The sequence below is a fragment of the Artibeus jamaicensis genome, unplaced genomic scaffold, assembly GCF_021234435.1.
Source record: "Artibeus jamaicensis isolate MK-2021 breed Jamaican fruit bat unplaced genomic scaffold, CSHL_Jam_final scaffold_474, whole genome shotgun sequence".
Taxonomy (NCBI): domain Eukaryota; kingdom Metazoa; phylum Chordata; class Mammalia; order Chiroptera; family Phyllostomidae; genus Artibeus; species Artibeus jamaicensis.
Genome location: NW_026522046.1, coordinates 19665364 through 19688228, shown reverse-complemented (window position 1 = coordinate 19688228; position 22865 = coordinate 19665364). Strand labels below are relative to the sequence as shown.

The window sequence follows — 22865 nt, the reverse complement described above, 5'->3', positions numbered from 1 at the left end:
ATCTAGCGATTTCTTTTTCAAATTTCACTTCTAATAATTAGTTCTTGAACCAACTATGAATCATCTGGCAACAAGTTCTAATTCTGGGCCCATTAACCTACATATGTTTTAAGATCTCATCTGGAGAGAATCACTGCCTCTACTTATGAAAGAGATTTACACGTCCACTCACAGCCATTACTTTTCCTTTCAAGTTAACTTCCCCTATACTTGAATAAATTAGAAAAGGTGTATCAGTATTAATCCCAAAGGTTCATTTTAGCAGAATCTCAGATCCTAAACAGTTATCTTCCAAAATCACAACTAAAATAAAATCCACTATCCACACATAAAAAAGATCACCCACCCTGCCTGGCTGGCTCAGTTGGCTGGGCGTCATCAGACAAAGATAAAGGTCACCAGAACAGTTTCTAGTCAGGGCACATGCCTGGGTTGCAGGTTGGTCCCCAATCCAGGTGCGTAAGAGAAGGAATAGGTCAATGTGTTTCTCTCCCTCTCTTCCTGCCCTTGCATACTCTCTCTCTCTCTAAAAGTAAATAAAATCTTAAAAAACAAAGCAAAGAAAAATATCATCGAATTTATTAGAAAAAAAGCTTTTCTCATTCCTCTTTATTAACTAAAAAGATGAAACCGAATTCCAGCAATGCAACTGCCCTCCCTTCAAGAAAAGACTCAAAATAACCCAAATACAGAATATGCCCCCAAACTTGGCCCAACAGCCTACTGAGTCAGCTATAGAGTTAGACTACAGACATGAAAAGAGGGAGCATCTGAGGAATTGTATAATGGTTCTCAAAGTACCTGAGAAGTACAGACAATAATTTTCAAGATAGATTACTCACTACCTTTCTCCTTAAGGACTGTCTCCTTACTTCATACCTGATACAATTAAATAATTGAATATATAATTACTTATCTGCTTAAGCACTTGTGTTCACTATAATTCCTATAAAGAGGTATGTTGCCATTTTCCCCTTATACATCCAGACCCTAGCAGAATACTTAGCAAATAAATGGTTGCCATTTAGTAATTACTTACTAAACAGAAGTGAAGAACATGGTTCTGACTATAACTCTATCTAGTCTTCAAAAAAATGGGTAAAGTATTAGAACAAAACCGTGGAAATAATTACTCAAGTGTCAGTTCTAGCTGCCAGACGTGGGTATAATCAGTCCTAAAAGAGTGGCAGCTACCACTGTAGCAGTATAATAGAGAGCATTTTCAAAAGATGCCTCTCCTTGCTTCCTCTTTAGTAATAAACTTCTAAATTTCCCAACTTCTTTAGCAGCTTAGGTGTGGTCATAAGACTATATTTTTGCCAATGAGATGTAAATGGCAGTCTTGTATAGGACATTCAGAACGGTTAGGAAAGCTGAATCAGCTGGAAGTAACACCCCACCCCGCACTCCATTTTTTGCCCAATCCAGGGAACAACATAGGGCGTGCTGAAAAGGCAAGCACTAAGACGATGGAAGATAGGATAGGACCTGAGTTTCTGATGATACTCTGCCATAACACTAGCCCTGGTCCACTTACCTCTAGAATTTTTTTATGTAAGAAAAATAAATTTTACTCAAGCCACTGTTTATTTTTCTTCCATGGACACTGAACCTAACACTATCAGTAGTCAACATGTGAAGTTACAAAATATTTCTCTGAAATGGAAACTAAGTCTCTGGATTTCAAGTTGAAGAGGATAAACCAGTCTTTGTTCCGAAAGCATTATAAAATACACCAAATACATTATTATTAAACCAATAATGTAGGTGAAATGGTTTTGAAACCCATAATCTTACTCTATATATTTTACAAAGAGAGATGCAAACTTACTGGGAATGGTGGGAACGTCCAGGAACAATAAGATTAATAGTATAGATAGCTTTATAATTAATTAGATTAATAAAACAGCAAAGAAAAAAAAACCCAAAACTAATTACACAAAAAGCCTAAAGCCAGTGAATTTGGAGTCCTAGATTTTTAGTTGTAGACAATTTCTGGGGGAAAAAATCCACATATTAGGACCTTAGTTTGCCGTTAAAGGGGAGTAATTAGATTATATTTAAGAAATTTGCACAGTTCTAGAATTCTCTATACCTTAAGCATATTAATTTTTTTAAAAAGTATTGATATTATAATTCTTAGAAATTTCCCCAAGTTAAAAAAGCAACTACACCTTCTCTACATACGAAGCACTGGTATGCTCCCTTTATCAGTAAAAAGGTAGCAGTACCGACTGTAACTCATCAGGGTATTTTTGTGCCTGCTCTCCTATCTAAAACGTGCTTATCCTCAGCTCTCCAGTGCTCTAACTCTTATTTGCTCCTTTCAGATATTATCATGTCTACTCTTCAGGAAGGCCTGCCTTGGCTTCTAAAATAGGTCCCACCTACTATTTTTTTAAACTTCATAGCACTTAACACAATTTTTCATTCATCTAATTATTTATATCCTTTTGTTTAATGTCTCTCTCTCCCACTACACTGAAACTTCCAGAGGGGGAACAGTTCATTTGGATTTTCTTCCCACTGTTTTATGTCTAGTCCTGGCGTGATACCTAACATAAATGAGGATCTTTATATAAGTATTCATAATATGAAAGAACAAACAAATGAATAAATGAAGTAGTCATTAAAAAACTGCAAAGAACCCTGGCTGGTGTGGCTCAGTGGACTGAGTGCCAGCCTGAGAACCAAAGGGTAGCTGGTTTGATCCCTAGTCAGGGCACATGCCTGGGTAGTAGGCCAGGTCCCCATAGGGGGTACATGAAAGGCAACCATACAATGATGTTTCTCTCTCTCTCCCCTCCTTACCCTTTGTCTAAAGAGAAATAAATAAAATCCAAAACAAAACAAAACAAACGGCAAAGAGCCTATGACAAAATATTTACCGACTTACCTCATTAAACACCGGATACATGACTGCATAGAGGGGCATAGAAACCATGGAAGTGGTCTCAGCTTCATTCTTCATCTCTTCCATTGTCATCCTCATTCAAAGGCCAACGACAGCAGGAAAAGCAGTGCTAAAATGCAGCAGAATCTTCATTCACTGCAGTATTTCTTCTCTTTTTTTGTGTGATAAAAGAACAGGGCATAAAAGATATACTGACCTGGTTAAAGGGGAGAAAGAACAGAGAATTACTATATTAAGAGGAAACAACAAATCCAAATAATTTTCTTTTCTAATGCAGAGTTCTCATTTTATGAAAATCTGATTTGTTAACATATCTTACTTGTAAAGACAACCCTGGTCAGTGAGTATCTCTTACCCTTTTCAGACTCAAGAACTGCCCTTTCTTGAGAGCTAATACCTCTTATTAGGTTCTACTTTACAAAGCAGTGGTTCATGAACCCACTCATCTTGAACTCAGAAAGACCTCTCTACGAAGCACCATGGATTAATGATGTATCTAATTTCATTATATGCAATCTAGGAAAAAGCATCAAAATGCATAATTACAGCATTTAAACTTTTAATTATGAAATGTACAATGTATAAGTGCATATGGTGTACGAGTGAAGAATTAAGAATAAAGAATTAAGGTAACATTTTCATTAAAATCCTTTTGCTAATTATTCACTGAATTTGCCACCTAAAACAACAATAAAAATATAAGCACTATATGATTTAAGACAAATCTTAAAATTGTAATATTGCCACCAAATGTGATCCATTTGGGGAAAATAGTATGTTATATTATTTTGCCAGTGGTACTTTTTGAATCTTTGTCCAAAGCTGACACAAAAACTAAACAAGAAATCAAAGTCACTGGTAGTTTAGAATTAAAATATCAAGAATTCAGTAATATAAAAGAGAAATTTTGCCCTGAGGAGGTGAGTAAATGTGTTACTTTTTAAGAGAAAGCAATTACATTTCCTTTTCTGGGCTAAAAAATGGGCCTTATTATGTGAAAGACGAATAGTAATGACATACCTATATATTAAACAATATATACATATATTAAACAAAAAGCAATCAATTTTGAATAATTTCTACCATTTGTAAAGCATTCTCAGATTAAAAAAACATTTTTCTCATGTTTTTAGTCCTTACAATAACTTACTTTACAGTAACAGCTATTCTAATTTCACAGATGAAAAATTAGGCTCAGAGAAAGTAAGTAACTTAATCAAGATCACACAGGCAAAGGCCCAAGACTGGATCCCAGTACTTAGAATCTAGATCTGATACTCCCACAACAGAAAATCAAGTCTGAAGCGCAAACAAAGAACCTGAGCTTATTCAAATACCCAGAAGTAGAAGTTATTTATTTACTGAATGTTTAGCACCTACCACATGCAAGACGTAGTGGAAGATGACTAAGATGTTCTAATCATGAACCAGTTATCTGGGTCAGACTGTGGAAGACCGAAGCAGTCTGAATGATACTATCAGAGGCCTAAACTACACGTACCTTCAAAACTCTTCAATAACCATCCTGTTGGAGAACTGCTTCCTGTCCTTCCATATCCCGACCAGTGATGGGGAACTCAACACCTACTTAACAATCTGGTCCCATTCCTTGTGGTCCTAAACATAAGACAGTCCTATTTTTGACTTCACAGAACAAGAACAAAAAGCCAATTCCTAAATTTTATTCTATAGGGCAAGAGAAAATCATCACCCAGTGAGACCACTGATTTCAGTAGATTGCTTTGGTCATGGCATTAAGAATAGAATGGGGAACAGAAACGGAAGGGAGAGAAAACTTACATCTTTGTAAGAGATCAACAGGACATGATCATAAGAGGAAGTAGGTAAGTATCAGCTGTGGTCCTACTGTTCCTATGTAACTAACAGGGCATTTGGTAATCTACTTTTCCACCTAGAAATAAATTGTGAATACTTTTTACATAAACTTGGAACAAAGGAGAGGGGTTCAAATACAGAGAAATCAGGCAAAATGAAAATGATGAGTACTGCGTGCACAGTTTAATAGTAAAAGACATTAATACCAATGGAAAAAAGCAAGTAAATAGCAGGACAGAGTCAACAAAAGAACTTTGAAGAGCTATCTCACTGGGTGACAGAAAACAGATCATTTATTTGTTTAATAAATATGTATTTGCTACCTATGCAGCATTAGGCTTGATACTAAATAGAAACCAATGAACAAAGCTAGACAGTCTCTGACCTCATGGAGCTTCTACTATGGAAGGAAGACAGAAAAGGAACAACTGTGAATATCACACAGGGAGAAGTCAGGATGCTACACTGCTATGGGAAAAATGGATGAGAGAACTAACATTACAAAAAGCAGGTGTTCAAAAATACTCCCAAGCATGGACAGACAACATTTTCCTTCAAATTTATTTGATTTCTTGGTGAGGTCAACAGTAACACTCAAAGAGTAGATCACTTATATTCTGGTAAATTGGGGGAGGAAAATCTTTAAGAATCTCACTAAAAAGGAGATGAAACACTTAAGAAGGTGAATATACTACAGCAGGCTCAATGGAATAATTTCTTTCATTCTTTCCAACACGTGCCTAACCCTGCATATATAAAAACAGAGACAATACGAGATCAGTAAAGCAGCCAGTAACTTTAGAATTCTTGTTTACACCTGACCTATCTACCACACTAAACTTACTCAAATACTGAATTTTTACCTTTTGTCAATATGCACTGGTAGTACCATTAATAAGCAGTACCATTCCAGATCAGGAAATTACCACTTAAGATATTTATGATTCATATTAATTATATTATTTCTTCTAAACCAATTTTACAGTACTACCAGCTACTACTTATCATAACAATATGGTATTATAGCCGCAACATTCTGGGCTAAACAGACAGCTGGCCTACGACACACTTAACCACCTTTCTAAATTGCTCCTTGGATGAATTTACAACTTTTCAGCACACACATTCATTCACAAATTAGGGCCATTCATGGTTTCGTTCATGTTTATATGAGATTAAAAACCTCCAATTCCAACAAGGCTTTTTAAATATTAAATTGTTCTGCTAATTTCAGTTCAAGTTAGAATACACTGTCATTCCTTCTACATGCTTCTTCATCTGAAATGGTTAAATGGACAACCCTCAATCCAAGCAAAAACATGCCTACTACCAAAAGAGCAAGGGCCAGCTGAGCTGAGCCAAGGCTGAGGCCCTTTTGAGATGGTTTCTTCCTCTCCCTATGGGTGTGGCCGGGCGTTGACCAGCCAGGCAGCACATCACTGGCCCTCTAAGGGACACTGATATCTGGAGTGGAGTACTGATTACTCATGCACAGTCGACTGAAGATTACTGACTCCAAATCCCAAATCTGGAGAGACCTTAAAAAGTCACCTCGTCCACCCTCTCAGTACAACAGAAGCTAATGTCCAAGAAATGACTTGCCCATCACAACAATGACTAGCTAATAATAAATAAAAAGTAATGTGGATGTGGTGGCAACATAGCAAGAACTATTTGTTTCTTTCCTATGTCAAAAGTGTTGCTTTGGGGTAAAGTTTTCATTTCAAAGCTAGCTCTGTTTCTTGAGTGGTTAGCATCCACAGGGGGAAATGAAAAGAACCAGGACTACAGATACTAGTAATTTAACACAAGGTTACAAGGTATATTCTTTTCAACAAACTTCTCTTCAAAAACAACCTTTGTCACATGGGGATACCAAAACAAACAGAATATAAGCTACCTGCTTATACTTTCCCCCTGATTTTCTTGAATGTTCAAAATATCACTGCTAATTTCTAATACAATGTGAAATAGTTTTAAATATCTTCCTGGACTTAAAACAATATCATTTGTTTAGAGTGAAGTGACAACAAAAATAGGTTAAAAATTGGCCATTCCCATGCTAAACTCAGTGTTAGGAGTTTTGTCCTGCCCGACCAACAAGAGCTTGTTCACTTATAAATAACTGCACTTGGGTGTAGTAGCTCAAGCCTCAACATGAGCATTTCCTGAAACAACCTCATTTTAGTCCAGCTGGGGCAAGAGATAACTTTAGAGCCAAAGCTGTATTTACTTACAAATAAAAAGAGTGGACACAGGGAAATCCTTGGCACTGATGTATGCAGTTCTTGGGATAAGAAAGAAGCCTCCTAAGTGAATTTGACACTGAAAATGTTTCTAGGTGGGTCTATTTGTCTTGTTTTTCTCTATAGTCAAATCCAGAACTCAGCCCCTTTACCTGGTCCTAAATTCTTATAATTCCTTTACTTTCCCTCCCTAAAGGGAGAAGCTTTATTTATTTATTTTTTTGCATCTTCAACCTGTCCATGAACATTTAGATAGAAGTTTATTCATTCTAGAAGCAAGCAGAATCCATGTGTTTGTTACCATTTATAAGTGTTTCTTTTTCAGCAAAACAAGAGTAGACAATTAATAAATGCCTGTTTAAGGAATGAATTCATAAGATATGAGATGGGCAATATATAAATTGAACCAGCTTTGCTAATACTTTTCAAACTATCAAGCTTGGCAAAAAAAACCCCAGAAATCTAATTAATTCTATTAACAAAGTCTAGACCCAATCACATTTACCTGTTTTTACTTCTTTTTGCTCTCCCAAGCTCTTCCTACTATACTAATATAAGCAACAGGTGACTGTAAATAAAATCAGAATTTTAACAGAAATTTACAGTAACACCAAATAAAGTAAAACAGAAGTCAGAGGTTATAAATTCTAATATCTCATTTTTATTAGGGCTGCTAGAATATTTTTTAGATCCTGGAAAAACTGATGTGTAATACTTCAAAATATTCTAAAAGAATTTTGATTAGATTAGATTAACCTTGCTTTACACATAAGCAAGAGTCAAAAACTTACCCCACTCGCAGCACAAACCAAAACTTTCTTCATGGGAAAGGGTACAAGTGATACAGTTCCCAAATGCTGGGTTGGCCTAAGCCATCACAATCACTTCAGTGCCTACTAAAAACACGTATTCCCAAGACTACCGCATTGAAATCTCTAACACAAGGTCCAGAAACTGTGTTTTTAGCAGATAGTCCAGATGATTCTTGTGAACAGGACAGGCGGGAAACCACTAGGGTGGAGAGAACTGTGGCCAGAGTAAGAGAATCCAGCTGCTAAGGTCAGTCTCGGGTACAGAGGTAAAGTTTACTTTAACGAAGCACCTGAGACAGGGAATTTTGGTTTTGACCCTAAGTTTCACTTAATCACTGACCTTGTTTTCCCATCAGAAACAGAAAGGGAATAAAATTTTATTAAAGCCTTGAATTTTAAAATTCAGTGATAATATGTTATTACATACTGGCAACTAGTCTAGATTCAAAAGTAATCTCATGGAAAATAGTTTTTTAAAAAGAAAAATATCAGGTCATTAAAAATTATTTCCAAATTCTAATAAGGAAAGCTTCCTCAATAGTTGGCTGATTCAAGGTTTCAACTGACAACCCCATACTTTCTTCTCAAACACCAGCCCTCACAAATCATACCCATCAGGCTCCTAAAGAAACTGAATTTATCACGAGGCTGTGTAGCTCAATCTGCCCATTTCATAGCTGAAAAGGTGAAGCCGTAGAACAACCTACCTTTTACAGCCTTCTCATGTCAAAGTGTTACAGCCACTTCCAAAGGAGGGACAAAAGGGTTAGAGGAGGAAGCTAGGAAAAAGGGAGGAAGAATAATAAAGTGGGTAGGAGATCCTCCTATTCAGACCAAAATGAGCTTGAAGCCTTTGAGACATACCTATGTCTCTCTCCTTCCTCTGCAAATTATATTTTCTATAATTCAAGTTTGATAGAAATTTCTAGTTTTCTTTTTTAATAAGGTAATGTGGAACTCAACCTCCCTGAACATGTAATACTATGAAATTAGTAGTTACTGAATATTGCATTTAGAGACATCTAGAAATAATCTGTTATAGATACCAAAAATTGTTTATGCTACTCTGAAATACCAAATGGATAATTTGTGCAGAGAGGTATGAGGAAAGAGCGTAAGAATTAAAGTCTGAAAACAAGGTTCCACATCCTGGTACTTACTCTCTAATATAAATGACTATGTCTCCCTGACCAAGTCACTTCACCTCTCTATGCTTTAGTTTCTTCTACAATACAGACAAAAACGGAGCTGTATAAATGAAAAAGATATGGCTAGAAAAAAAGAATGAGGTAGTTTTTAAATCAAACCATAAAGCCTCTATGTTGAAGAACTTCATTTTACTAAGTAACTAAGCACTGCATTTTTTGCACTGTTAAATAAACATTCAAAGAGAGTATACAATCCATAATGAATTACCACCTCATTGGAAGGTCTACCCTACTCAACTGAATTTTTAAGGGCACTGTTTCTGTTTTACCACAGTTTCTGGGTATGTGGTACCACTAACTGCTCAAGGACTCCAGCTTTCCAATTTTTAAAAGCAAGATAAAAAAGATATAATCTTCAATATCTCTGTAAACATGTGTCCCATAACTCAGTTAATTCCGGATTTCCAAATTTCCCCTTACTCTTGTCACATGCTTATGCATTTAAGAAAGTTAAATGTTAAAACTTAAACTTTTAAAGTAATAACAGCCATTATATATTATCTAATCTGATCTCCAAATTTCACAATGTAGAAATAAAAGTCCACAAATATTCATGTTGGGGAACAAAATGGAATAACGACAGACATCTCAAACAAAAAAATATGCTACTGAGTTACTACAGCCTTTCGTACACGACATGTTTGTCTGCTAAACTGAACTACTTCTAGACTAACTTGTCCTGCTGGGTGTGAGCCACGGTCAGTTTACTGCCTAGATGAGCCCAGACTCCATGCATAAAGTTTGGAGACTAAGCACAAAGTTTGGAGACTATAGTCTGATGGAATGTAGCTCTGATTCAAAGTTACTTTAGGATACTCAGCCACATAAGTTTGGATTTTCAATATGATGCTGCCGAGACCCCTGATTTTCTCACCTTAAATGTTAAAAGCATCATATCAGTGATGTACTTGCATATTCTGAATACTGTTTCTTAATAAAAAATGAACAAGAAGTAATTAAGCTTTTCTATGCCCAGATGGACAATTTAGAGCAGTAGATAAGCACTCATTTGAAATGGAGACCTGAGTTTGAATTTTTGCTCATCTGGGCCGTATCATTTGTTCTTTAATCTCCCTAAACTCAGCAAGAAACACATGAAAATAACTGATTCACTTCATGGGATTATTAAGAGTACTAAATGCCCCTGACTGGTGTAGCTCAATGTGTTGGGGGTCGTCATGCAAACCAAGATGTCGCCAGTTCGATTCTCAGTCGCTGCACATTCCTGGGTTGAATGCCAAATCCTCTGTTGGGGGTGCGTGAGAGGCAACTGACAGATGTTTCTCTCCCTCTCTTTCTCCCTCCCTTCCCCTCTATTAAAAAAAAAAAGTACAAAATGCATATAAAGCACTTAATACAGTGGCTAACACACAATAAGCATTCAATTCATACTGATATTTTACTAAAAATTCTATGAGCCTGACATGGCAATAGCACTGCAAATAGGCTGAGGCAAGCCAGATGCCTGGAGAACAAAATTGAGTTGACTTGCATGGCACAGCCAGTGCCTCCTTAAATTTTGTACCCTAGTCCTACCCCTGCATAGCACACACAATGATTGCTTAATACTGATATCACAGTATCACAAAGGCCATATGCTTACATAGCTCATCTTTAAAACCTTTTCTCCCCCACAATAAAATATATTTTTTAAAAAAAGAAGTACAAATAGGTAATTATACAACAGCCATGGGGTATAAAGTACAGTAGTACAGTATAGGAAATGGAGTAGCCAAAGAACTTACAGGCCTGACCAATGGACATAATGGTGGGGGGATTGCATGAGGGAGTGGGGGGTGCTGGGTGAAAGGAGGCAGAGGGGGGAAAAATCAAGACAGCTGTAATAGCATAAACAATAAAGTATAAAAAAAGAAATAAAACCTTTTCTCCCCATTAGCCAAAATGGAGGCATTTATATATTACTGGGCCACCAGAAAAAAGTTACTTCTCATCCAAAGCAAATTACATAGTTTTGGAGTACTTAAAATGTCTTGGTCATCAATTGCATTCTAAAACAATTTGTAAGCCCAAGTAAAAGTTACTTTTTACTCTCTCAAGGTGCATACATCAACTTAATAAGGACAGTTGGGGCCCAGCAGCGGACTGAGTAACAGAGTGAAGTCAAGATGCAATCAAGAACCTTCTTGAGATAATTCGTAAAAGGATATAAATCTATACAGAATAATCAAAAGTTGACATCTGACTCAAAGGACTCCTTACCTCTGAATTAGCTGATGGTAATGGTAACAACAATAAAAATACCAACCACTGGATTCTAAGATACTTTTGTACAACTGCATCGGGGAAAGAATATACTTCTTTTTAGTTGTGACTAGCCTCATGTCTTTATCCTATTCCAATGTCTAAATGTTTGTTAAAGCCAGGTCTGAACAAAATTTAAATGAAAACATTTGTTGGAGGGGAGAAAACAAATGTGCCCCCTTGAATATGTCCATCTTTTGCCCATAAAGTTCTTAATTTAGCGGCTCACAAATCAAATGATTCCTAACTGAATAGTCATTGAGTTTTTAATTGAGATACACCTATTTCCCTTTTTTATTAGTATTTGTGATTTGCTGCTTAAATTTCTCCAATATAAACCCAAAGTTTTCCTTTAGAAATTCAACTGAATTTAAGCACTCATACTGGTTCTAAGTTCTCTTCTGGAAAGTACAAGTTAAGAAGACCCCACATGGGTCTGGCCTACCTGCTCCGCACCACTTAAAATCATAGATATCGGCTAGTTAATGACTTTTAAATGCCTAAAAACCTCTATCTCTATAAAATATATATTTCTTTACCTTACTTTACAAAATTTCTTTACAGCAAAATATTGCCTCAAGGCACAGATGTTGATTAAAAACTATCAGCCCCAAATAAATCGATTCATATCAGTCCATATAAATCTGGCTCATCCGTTTAACACTAGATCCTAATAAAGTTCTGTTTTGATAGTGATATTTAACTTCACCTTTAGCTCCTAACTGATCTCAAATACAAAGGCTATATTAGTCACAAAAAGAAACAAGGTAGAATGGCATTTATTTATATTTTACATACAATTCCTCATGTAACCTTCACTTGCAAAATTGCAATTTATTTTTTTTTAAGATTTTATTTATTTATCTTTAGAGGAGAAGGGGGGAAGGAGAGAGGGAGAGAAACATCAATGTATGGTTGCCTTTTGTGTGTCCCCTGCTGGGAACTGGCCTGCAGGGAACCGGCCTGCAACCCAGGCATGTGCCCTGACTGGGAATCAAACCGCGATCCAGCCAGGGTCTGCAATTCATTTTTTAAGGAAGCGTACCAAAATTTAAGGTAAGAACTCAAAACTCTCAAGTTTTGACAATATTGCCAAAATGCCAATTTTATTACAGATAAAGGCATCCACAAAGTATGTGATTTCTCAATAAAAGACCACAGCATTATTCAAAATCCCCTGGAATTAAATGAAGAACGCCTTGCAACAATCAGAACTGGTGTAAGAAGCAATGGTAGCCTAGCGGCCAGGTCTGACTCATGTACCATTACCAACTGGTTTTTTTTATAGCAGGCTTATGTAAGTCTATGAAGGCAGCAGGCGTGTGACATTTAGGGTTTTGTCTCTCCTTGATTCCACTGGAGTTCCAGTTCATTCTGAAGGCACGATGGGTGAATAAAGCAGGGAAGGATGTTTCAGTGCCAGGCACCAGATGGTAAGTTAAAGGAACTATCACTTTTCCTCCTTCCTCACAGTTCTAACCCAAAATTATCAAATGAATTTATGAATGTGAAAGTACTTAATAATCACAAAAGGGGTAAAGGGGATACAAGTAAAAACAAAAAGAAATCTAGAAAGAAAATATATCACAAAGGCTACGTGTCCACATAACGGTCTTTCAACCCTCCTCACCTTCTATCCACTAAATTAGAAATGCCCTAAAGGGAAGTTTTATCCCTTCATCTATTTCCTAGTACCTAGCACAGTGCTCTGCATAGTCAAAGTCAGCGATGCTAGTTGGAGATGTAGTGATGGGAGGTCAGATACAGTCCATGCCCTTGAGCATGTGCAGTCTTGCAGGGTAGACAGTAAAAAGTAAGACTTGTCAAGCTGCCACTTAGCATAATGCCAGGAGCATATGCAAAGTATGTATCACGTTATATATATACTTATCCTATACAAATTCAACAGACATGCTTAATATTTTCTCAAAGAAAACAAAACAGAAAAATAACTACTGAAATATGTACGTAGAGATCATAAATCCATTCCATGCACATAAACTCCAGAATGAAAGAGCTGAGACATGGACCCCATCACGCCCCATCTCCCCTCCTCCACCTGACTTTAAAGTCACAGTGCCTCTCACAATGAGCAGCTCACCACACTGTGATTCCTTTAATTTTCCTGTAATACACGTATTTCTTTTCCAACAAAGCCTCTGAATAACAAGTCAAATATTTCACCTAGCACTCACAGGAAAAGTAATTCTATTCCAACGCTCAAGAAAAATATCGGCTGTGTGATGTTAGTCTCCAGTAAGGTAATCTCCAAAGGGATTTTTTCAATTAAGTTTCAATACAAGTAATTTTTGCCTGCCACACTGACCTTGGCATCTAAGATACAACTTATCTGTAACTGCAACTCTAAATCTAACTGCTCCTTAATGAAGCTCAATCACTAACATCATTTTACTTCAATGATTAAAAATATGGTCTCTTGAGTCCAAAAGCCTGGATTCAAACCCTAATTCTACGCAATTACTGGTTGTGTGACCCTAGTAGGCAAGTTGCTTAACCTTTCTACACTTTACTATACTGGGGACAATAGTGTCTCTACTTCACAGAATTATTGCAAGGATTACATGAGATCATGCAAAATGCTTAGCATGGTGCCTAGTACTTAGTTACTAACCAAAAAGTATTGGCTATCATATTAATCCCAACTCATTCCAAAGAAAATTTAAGGCAGTTTCACATATAATATATACTGGATAAAAATTTGATAAATGGACCAAAGTATCATTACTATGCAATCTACACTTACTTCTGGTAAATTTATTTCCAAGGGACTAGCCTGAGTAAACAGTAGTGACTACTATTTAATATTTGCCAAATAACTGCTGTTACCCAGTAATTCATAAACTTGCTATTAAAAATTCATCCCTCCCTCCCTCCCTCCCTCCCTCCCTCCCTCCCTTCCTCCCTTCCTTCCTTCCTTCCTTCCTTCCTTCCTAACACTTGATTCTAGGCAACCGCAGAGGGAGTCAGAATGAGACTGAATAGATCTAATTAACTTTTGGGGTGGTTATACAAAAAGACTACCCATGCAAAAATGTAAGAGCAACCTTAAAAAAACAGGATAGTGACATTACAATACATCCAAAATGCAATTAATTTTGTAGCTAAAATGAGAAAACTAAATTTTTCATTTTCATACAAATATGGGCATCCAAACTACACTGTTTACCTTTCTGCAAATAAATTATTTTTAATCACTGCAATAAAGGTGCTTTCATTTTTTACAATTTGTGTGTATTCCTAATACATAAACTTTTAAGATGCAACTCTCTGTAACATTTCAAATGCAGGCCCTAGCCAGGCAGCTCAGTTGGTTAGAGTGTATTCCTGGTAAAGCCAAGATTGAAGGTTCAATCCCAGCCAGGGCACATACAATTACCAACCCATGCATTGCACAGACAGGTAGAACAGCAAATCAATCTTTCTCTTTCTCTCTTCCTCCCTCTCTCCTTCTCTAAAAATCAGTTTTAAAAAATTCAAATGCAATCAATAACACTAACTTCCAAATCACTTTTACAGTTTATATTATGGAGAAAAAAATTATTTTTCATGAGACTAACTTTAAATTCTTGGTAACACCACCTATGACCATAAGAAGCCAACAACATATAAGAAGTAGTACTTCAGTTTTATTCTCCATTACTAATTACGATAGGTTAAATATGAAATTTTTTTACCCCCGATCCAATAACAGAAAGACTTTAAAAAAAAATTAAATTTAGGACTTATCAGAGACTTATAGTTAGTAATAAAAACTGGGAGTATTATCAAATTTTAAAGCCATCACTTTTGACAATATATTGTCAGAGAATCAATTGGCAAATTCATGAAAGCATGTAAATCTACAGCAATACAGAGCTGTTGAATTAATTCTATGCCATTACTACAGTACTGCAAAAGATTAGAGAATCTGTTTTTAGAACCAAAATCTCATGCAATTTATTCCCGAAATATAGTTTTCATGTTTTTAAAATGATCTCTATACTTCAGGAAGTATCTAGGTTGAAAGAGAATATTATCATAAAAACCTATTGAAATATGAAATTTTTCAAGAAGCCCAAAATAGAAGTTCCTTTGAAACAAGCACAACTCAACTTTACAAGGGAACCTGTCTAAAACAGATAATATTAAAGGTAAAGATTCAAAGGAACATGCCATCCTTAAAAATCAAAATGAAACAACAAAGTAAAAAGGAAATAGATTTTGAGGGCAAAATGAGGTAACATTAGGAACAGAATCCATTAAAAGTTAGTTTCTTAAATATCTGTATTTTGTTATAATGAATGTTGCTTGCAAGAAAACAGGATAGTGACAACTTCTCCAAAATGCTGTTATACAGAAAGTTTGCTGTAATAGAAAAATGACTTCTGCCTGGCTGGTGTAGCTCAGTGAATTGAGCACAGGCCTGCAAACCAACGGGCCGCCGGTTTGATTCCCAGTCAGGGCACATGCCTGGGGTGTAGGGGGCAGAAATGTTTCTCTCCCTATCTTTCTCCCTCCCCATCTCTAAAAATAAATAAATAAAATATAAAGAGAAAGAAAATTACTTCTATGCCATTTGCTCACAGAAAACTACCCTGATTTTAGAGACCCCCAAGAACATTTGTACAATTTATATTAAATTTCTTTCAACAACTTCTTATCTAAGGGTGGAAAGGGTATTTGTTTTGCCCATTTCTGTATTTCTGTACCTAGCAGAGGGCTGGAGACGTTGTGCATGAATACACTCATTCATTCAATCATTTATTCATTCACTCAGCAAATATTTACTGGGCATTTACTTCGTGCCAGATACTATGTAAGTAGTGAAGACACAGGACAAATGATAGGGTCCTGCCAGGTAGCTTATTAATCTAGTACAGAAACAGTTAGGTTCCTGTTGTGATGATGCCATAAAGGAGAAGTATGTGGTGAAGGTATCGTGGAAACATACTCTAATTTTAGGAAGGAAGGGTCAAAGAGGTCAGGAAAGATTCCCCTGACAAATGACATTTAAACTGAGACATGAAAATTAACTTAGAAGTTGGTCGAACTTGGGAAGGTGAGGGGAAGCAGTACAGGTTGGGGGGGAACAGAACCTACTCAAAGGCCCCCAGGGTCAAGGAGAAGTCTATGTATAGAGTAACTGAAGGCACAGGAAATGAGAAAGGCAGGGGATAAGGATAGAAAGCTGGATAGAAGACCAAAGACAAATTGTCAACATAAAACAGTAAGAATGTAACAGTATCTGAACATTTAAGTCATTGGGAGTCTTTTTCTCATGTAAAATAAGTAATCTGAGGGAACTGAGACAACAATACTCAAGATCTGGAGAAGGAAGACATGAATAATGCATTGTACCCACCAGTGACCAGTTACATGCCCTTGCGCTTAACCAATCTGAACCTCTTTATTCTCTTTGTAAACAGGTACTCAATATTTACCTACTGAAAATACAATGATAACATACAGTCCTGTTCTTATGACCTTACACCCTTAAAAAGAAAGTGACGTAAGTATATGGGAGAAATCCAAAGTCCTGTAAGAGATGATGTTCAAAGGCTGACAGGAGGGTCCTGCCAAACCACTGTAAAAATACAAGTGCACACATAACCCTGTGAACCTTCAGTTTTTCAATATGCAGATATCCAAAATGAGCCCAGCACTCCAGCATGTGACTGAAAGGTAATAAATGTAACAGAAATGTTATTCCACCATTGCAACATAGGTAAAATATTAAAACTGGGTCTCAGACATGAAAAGTAGTTAAGGGCAGAACTGAACCAAGGACAAAAATAACAGGTGCTGAACAAGCGCATTATATTAATTAACTGAATTTCCAAATGTTCCTTTTAGTTCAAAAGCTCATTCCACCTCAGAGCTACATGGCAAAAGGCAGAAAAACTCATTTCACACTTTCCCCCGACAAAAAGTAAATGCCTGTATTGCCATCTACAAAATACATGAATATTCTTGCTTTATGATCACTCAGTGATTTCCAGTTTATGATCTACTTAAACTATCACACTCCTGCAATAGCACAAAACCAGATACGCTCCACATAATTTTCCATTTGTTTAGTTGGTCTTCCTTCCTTGTGTACTGCATTACTCATGGCATTATATTATTCCTGATTTTACTTCATTGTACAGTATCATACCTCCCTCCCTTCTATTTTAAATGCCCTATTAATTTCCAGACTATCTTAACTTCAATCCGTAAGGGAACAAAATACCTCTGATCCTACAAAATGTTTCTGCATTCAAAAGGTAACAGTGATAATACTAATAACTGCAAAGTACATTCACAATACAACATATTTCAATGGTCAACTTGTACAACAGTAAACCATGACTCATTACCTGCTATTACTAGAGACCCAATTCCTGTTTATAAACTTACCACGAACAAATCCTGATGTCAAGGAATATACTCCAAAATTTAATTGAAGAACCACCCAATAATACTCATGAACTATAATCGGTCGTAGTAACAAATTTATATAGGGTAAGACTGGAACAAGCACACTACTTTCTACTCAATATAAAACATAAATGCCCCATTTTCCCATTCTTCAATTTAAATGAAGGATAAATTAAAAAATCACAGGTGACATCAAGGAAAAGAAAATACGCACGATCCTCATGTTATTTACACAAACAACCCAGAGTCAAGAAAATGAAGGGGAAAGTTTTTTAAAACAATCAATAAAAATGTGGTATTACCTTCAAGATATGCAATGTATCTTCTTTTCTAGTAATGATCACACTAAACTCTCTCGATGCTGTATTATTTGAAAAAAGTGCAAAATAAGTTTTGCAGAAGAATTTCAATCCCATTATTAGTTTTACGCAATGAGGGGAGTGGGGGGGACAGTCCTAAGGTATAAAGGAAAAATAACTATTTTTCCTTAACTGTTTATGTTGGGACATACTGTTTCAACTGACGTTCTCCTATGTCATCATCTACTATTTATAGTACAGTCCATCACTTAATATACCCCATAATAAAGGAAAATTTGTAAATGGAAATGGATTATTTCCTTATGTTTCTAAAAGATTAGAGTGCGTCCCTTTTTGTTTTTAATGGAGGAATTTCTCCCGAGTTCATAAAGTCCACACCTCATGAATGACTTCTTAAAAATACATAAAATGTATTTACTTTGCAACTTTTTCCACTCTCTTCAAGAAACAAAACCAACCCTCTGGTGCAGCAGCTCCGTTTCAGAAACCGGATTACAAAGATTAAATTCAGAAGATCTGTCCCTCTGTGTGTGACCTTGGGCACGTCATTTATCCCCTCGGTTTCCTCATCAGAATGCCAAAGTGAATGCTCTTTGGAAACAGTTAAGGTGTACACCTATCTTAGGAATTACAACTAAAAGGGTTAAGGTTTTCTGCTTTTGGCAAAATATCTTCTTAGAGGGTCCACATCATGAAACTGGAACTGGATCAGTAGAGCTCTGTTAACATTTGACTCTTTCATCTACAGTTCTCATTGTGCAAAGGACAGAATCCGAGTCACCCCCAAGAACAGACTCCCAAGCGTCCTTTCCTTCCTTCACTATGGAACTTCTAAAGCAGGGTAAAACATCTCTCCACCCCCCACCCCCACCCCAAGCCACACCTTCAGAGGACCCCACCCCAGGCACATCCGCCCTCTCCCTTCTCCGGGGACACCAGAGGCCAACCTCACCCTTCCCCTCTAACCCCTACCTAGACAAGACTTCCTGGAGGCGGTCGGGCCCCAGCTCGGCAGCAGGCATTTACAAACCCGCTTTACGCCACTCGCGTAGGATAACCTCGCTTACGCCCATAGGGCCCCGTTCCCAGCCCAGTCCGCTCCGCCTGCCAGAACTAAGCCGGAGTGCCTCAGCCACGGTCCTAGTGTGACCCCAAACCTCTTGTGCTCTGCGCAGAGCTATAGGGACTGGACAGAACAAGCCACACCTTACCGGCTACTGAGGCACTGACTTCACTTCGCACCTTGGAGCCCTCTTCAACTCGTATCAATTCACTCCGGCGACGCCGGAAGGACCCGAGAGGAACCAGGCGTTGTCCGGAATCCTGCTCAGCCGGAGTGCGCAGGGGCCTATGGGGACTCGTAGTCCCATTCACCGGTGTCGTGGGCAATTTCTGCATCAGCAGGACTACAATTCCCGACAGGTTGCGCGGCTGAGCCAACAGCGATGGGTGGGGACACTTTTAGCCAATAGTAGGAGAGTTCCCTGCCTTTGCGGGAGGAGGTGAACTGAAGAGAGAGGGTGCAAGGAAAGAAGAGGAAGGGAGGGGTCGGCTCACACCTGCGCCAATCAGGGTGCGGGGTCGGCCCCGGGGCGACTCACCCTTTGTTGGGGCAGGCTAGTGGAGCAGCGGGGGTAAGGGAAATGGGGTGGAGAGAAGAGTTCGAGTTCGGGATCGTGCAGCCGCTGAGCCTTGGACGCGGGCGGAATGAATGTGTTGGGACAATCGCCGAGACGGAGGGAAGGTGCAGTGTAGGGAATGCTCCACGGGTAGAGGAGCACCTCCACGATGGTGGCGGAGTCCTGGGCACATCGGGCGGGGCCAGACTTGGGAGTCGGGAGGGATAGGTTTAGCCCGTGCTCCTGGCGGAGAGACCCAGACGAGGCATCAGGAAGCTCGAGGTGTGAGGCTCCAGTGAAAGCTGAGGGTTCCCCAGGGAAAGGGAAGCGGCAGAAGAGCTGCAGGAGTGCAGAATTCAGGAACGTTTAGGCTGCAGCTTCCCGCCGCCTCCCCGGCAGCGGCGCGAACAAGTAGGGGGAGGAGCAACAGCTGCAGGATTGGCCAACTAGAGAAGGGAGAGGCGGGGCTTTTTGTTCTGTAGCTGCTGAAGGCGCAGCCTGGACTGTAGTTTCCCGGGAGAGGAAAGCAGAAACGGGAGCAGAGCGCAGTCGTCTGAGCATCAGCTCCCGCATCCCGCCAAGGGTTGCAGGTGTGTGGGAGGTAAGCGTGGGTGTCTCTTCTGGTGTCTGTACATTGACCCAGAGAAAAAGTCTTCCGAAGGAATTCTATCTAGGCACGGCTACAAAGAGTCTCTGACTCGGATTAGAGAACTGGTGCAAACCCCTTTAGGTGCAATGTACATTTTTGGACTTTAAGGGCCGGGGTGGGGGGCCGGAGGAAAAGGTGGCCTCTGTAAAGGGCGTGGTTAGTGTTTTGGGTTTGAGTTGTGTCATGAAAACTGTTTTGGGAGATGCTAAGATTGAGGGTTATTCTGTTAACGTTGAGAACAAGGTGAATGTTATCTGAATAGGTATGTCGCTGGTTACAAAAATTTATGTTGATACAAAATTACTTAAGAACTCTTTCAGGAGAAAAATAACTTCGCATTCTTCAATGTCTACCATTTACGTTGTTTTATCAGATTTTCCCGCTACCGACTTGTTTTCTAGGGTGGTTGTACTGCAGGTTCCTAGAATTGAAAGAGATCTGTATTACAGAAGCAAATGCAGGCAGGAAAAATCAAGATGATTAAACCTATCAGAAGTGTAACTTTTGCCAGCAATAATGTAAAAATATGTTTTAATAGATGGATACTTAGCTTTCCTTGTAGTGGCTATAGAGTATTGGAACAAAGACCGGGACTTAGCGTACAGTATGAACATATGGTGTACTTCATTGCTGCTCCTAATTCTCTCAATTATCACTGGTGGTATTTGCACGTTAAAAAAAAGTAAATAAAAAGTACAAGGAAAGCTGTAAGAGGATCTTTTCTGCTTAAAGAGTGTGTACTAATTAATTACCCTTCATATGTGTTACGATAGATTAAGAATTAAAACACTTGTAATAGCACCATAAAGCAAGTTTTTTTCTTGGCATTAAACCGTGTGTGGTTTCTTTTAATGTAATTAAATATCTATGGATGAAGATGTTTTAGTACCAGGTAAAGGTAGAAGACGTACCTACCTGCCTACCATATATACCATACCTAGATGATATTACAGCCTTTCCTTGTTAGAAAAGTATGTAAAAAGCTATTTGCCTAGTTGTTTTTCTTAGAGAGGTTCCCCAGATTGCATAGATTTTAATCATAGTAGCATATTGCAGCACATTTTGCTCTGAAATGCTTTCATTATGACAGTTGTGTATTTCAGTCTGCCTGAATACTTTAATACTCTGGAATTTTTTTTGAACTCTGGTCAATAAATTGGAGTAATTATCTTCTATTTTCTGATTTTCAAGCTTTCTTGAATTACTTTAGGATTTTATTTCTGTAAGGCACACAAAATTCCTTTTTGAAAAGAAAGGGCTGGAAGGGATTCTATTCGTAGCTTAAAGTTCATTCTCATCAGTGTGCTGCTACCAATAAACCTGAGACTTATCAATGTATTTACTACTCCCTGCAGTATCCCCTCTCACACTGTCATACACCAGAGCAACAGAGGCTGACAAGTCTTAGAAAAACAGCATCCTTTAGATTGTCTCCAGGCAGACCAGGTATGTATTAGAAGCAGCAGAGAGCTTAAAAAGCAACAGTAGCCACTAAACTTAGCAGCCACGGCAAGGATCTGATTTTATCTTTGCTACATCACAGTTTTATCTTTGCTATATCACAGGAGAGTCAATTAACCCACATAGCTGATATGACCCTGTGAAAATATTCTGGGGAGAGAAAATGGGTGTTTGGATACAGTGAGACTTGGAAAAGATTGTTTGCCCTTGTTATTTGTGATCAAGTGGACTGTCCTGAATCAGTCTTAGATTTTCTCTCAGACTGCTAGTGATTCATTTTGTGAAATTAAACACTTGCTGTCAATGGTTTATTTTTCCTGTAATAATAATAATTAATAACAATTCTAGCAATGAAGTTCTTTCTGAACTTCATTATTAAAGATCTTTTAATAAAGAGGCTTTATTAAAAGATCTTTTTCAGAGAGGTTTTTTTTGAGATCAGTTAATAAGCAAGTAAATGGGAAAGAAAATAAATATCAAAGTGTTGAAATTAACATGTACTTTGAATCCCAACTCTTCAAAGATCTTCTGCTCTTAGGATTAATGAAAGATAGAATATCATTAGGAATGAATGAATTTGTGGTATTAAAGCCCTGGATTTTTCACTTCTTTCCAAGATGAAGTCTTTTTATCATGTCAATGAAGGAGACTGGGTTCCTATATCATTTGTGAGTGAGAAGATCATGTTTTTATAAGGGAGAATATTATTAGCAATATATGGTACAGGGGTATTTGTTACCTTCATGTCCTGACACATTTTAAATTGATGTTCACATTAAACCTCAGACAATCTGAAGACATTGATTGTATGATACTGGTGTTGAGAGGTTTAGTACACAAGAATGCCGAATTTTATGTAAATCACTACCTGGGTTAAAGGCATATTATTTATTCTGCTCTTGGTTTTTACTATTTGTGTATGGCTATCAGGGACTATATGATATGATGAGAAAGGAAAACCAATGGAATGCAGAATGTCTCTCTTGAATAGAAATGTTCTGAGGATGAATGTTCTTTAGCCAGAAGACTTGATTAATTACAAAATATATTTTGGACTTTTTTTAATTTAAAATTCTGAATATAAGCCTATTGCATAACATGAATTTTTCTTTCTAACA

General features: G+C 37.7%; 2 protein-coding genes across 5 annotated transcripts in view; one reads left to right on the top strand and one right to left on the bottom strand.

The window, feature by feature from the left end:
* PDCD10 (programmed cell death 10) overlaps positions 1-19362 on the bottom strand; it is a 42642-nt gene extending 23280 nt beyond the window's left edge. The window contains exons 1-3 of one of the 4 annotated variants that reach the window (XM_037163375.2): positions 19230-19362; positions 18001-18059; positions 2897-3110 (exon numbers count right to left, since the gene is read on the bottom strand). In XM_037163375.2, the coding sequence (XP_037019270.1) occupies positions 2897-2992 (96 nt within the window). In that variant the 5' untranslated portion in view covers positions 2993-3110; positions 18001-18059; positions 19230-19362. Of the gene's footprint in view, positions 1-2896; positions 3111-4415; positions 4532-8515; positions 8588-18000; positions 18060-19229 lie in introns of all 4 variants that reach the window. The other 3 variants (XM_037163379.2, XM_053657745.1, XM_037163368.2) reach the window with 3 other exon arrangements.
* Positions 19363-20101: 739 nt separating this feature from the next.
* SERPINI1 (serpin family I member 1) overlaps positions 20102-22865 on the top strand; it is a 73442-nt gene continuing 70678 nt past the window's right edge. Inside the window, exon 1 of the mRNA XM_037163354.2 lies at positions 20102-20238. The gene's annotated coding sequence lies outside the window, so the exon portion shown is untranslated. The remainder of the gene's footprint in view (positions 20239-22865) is intronic.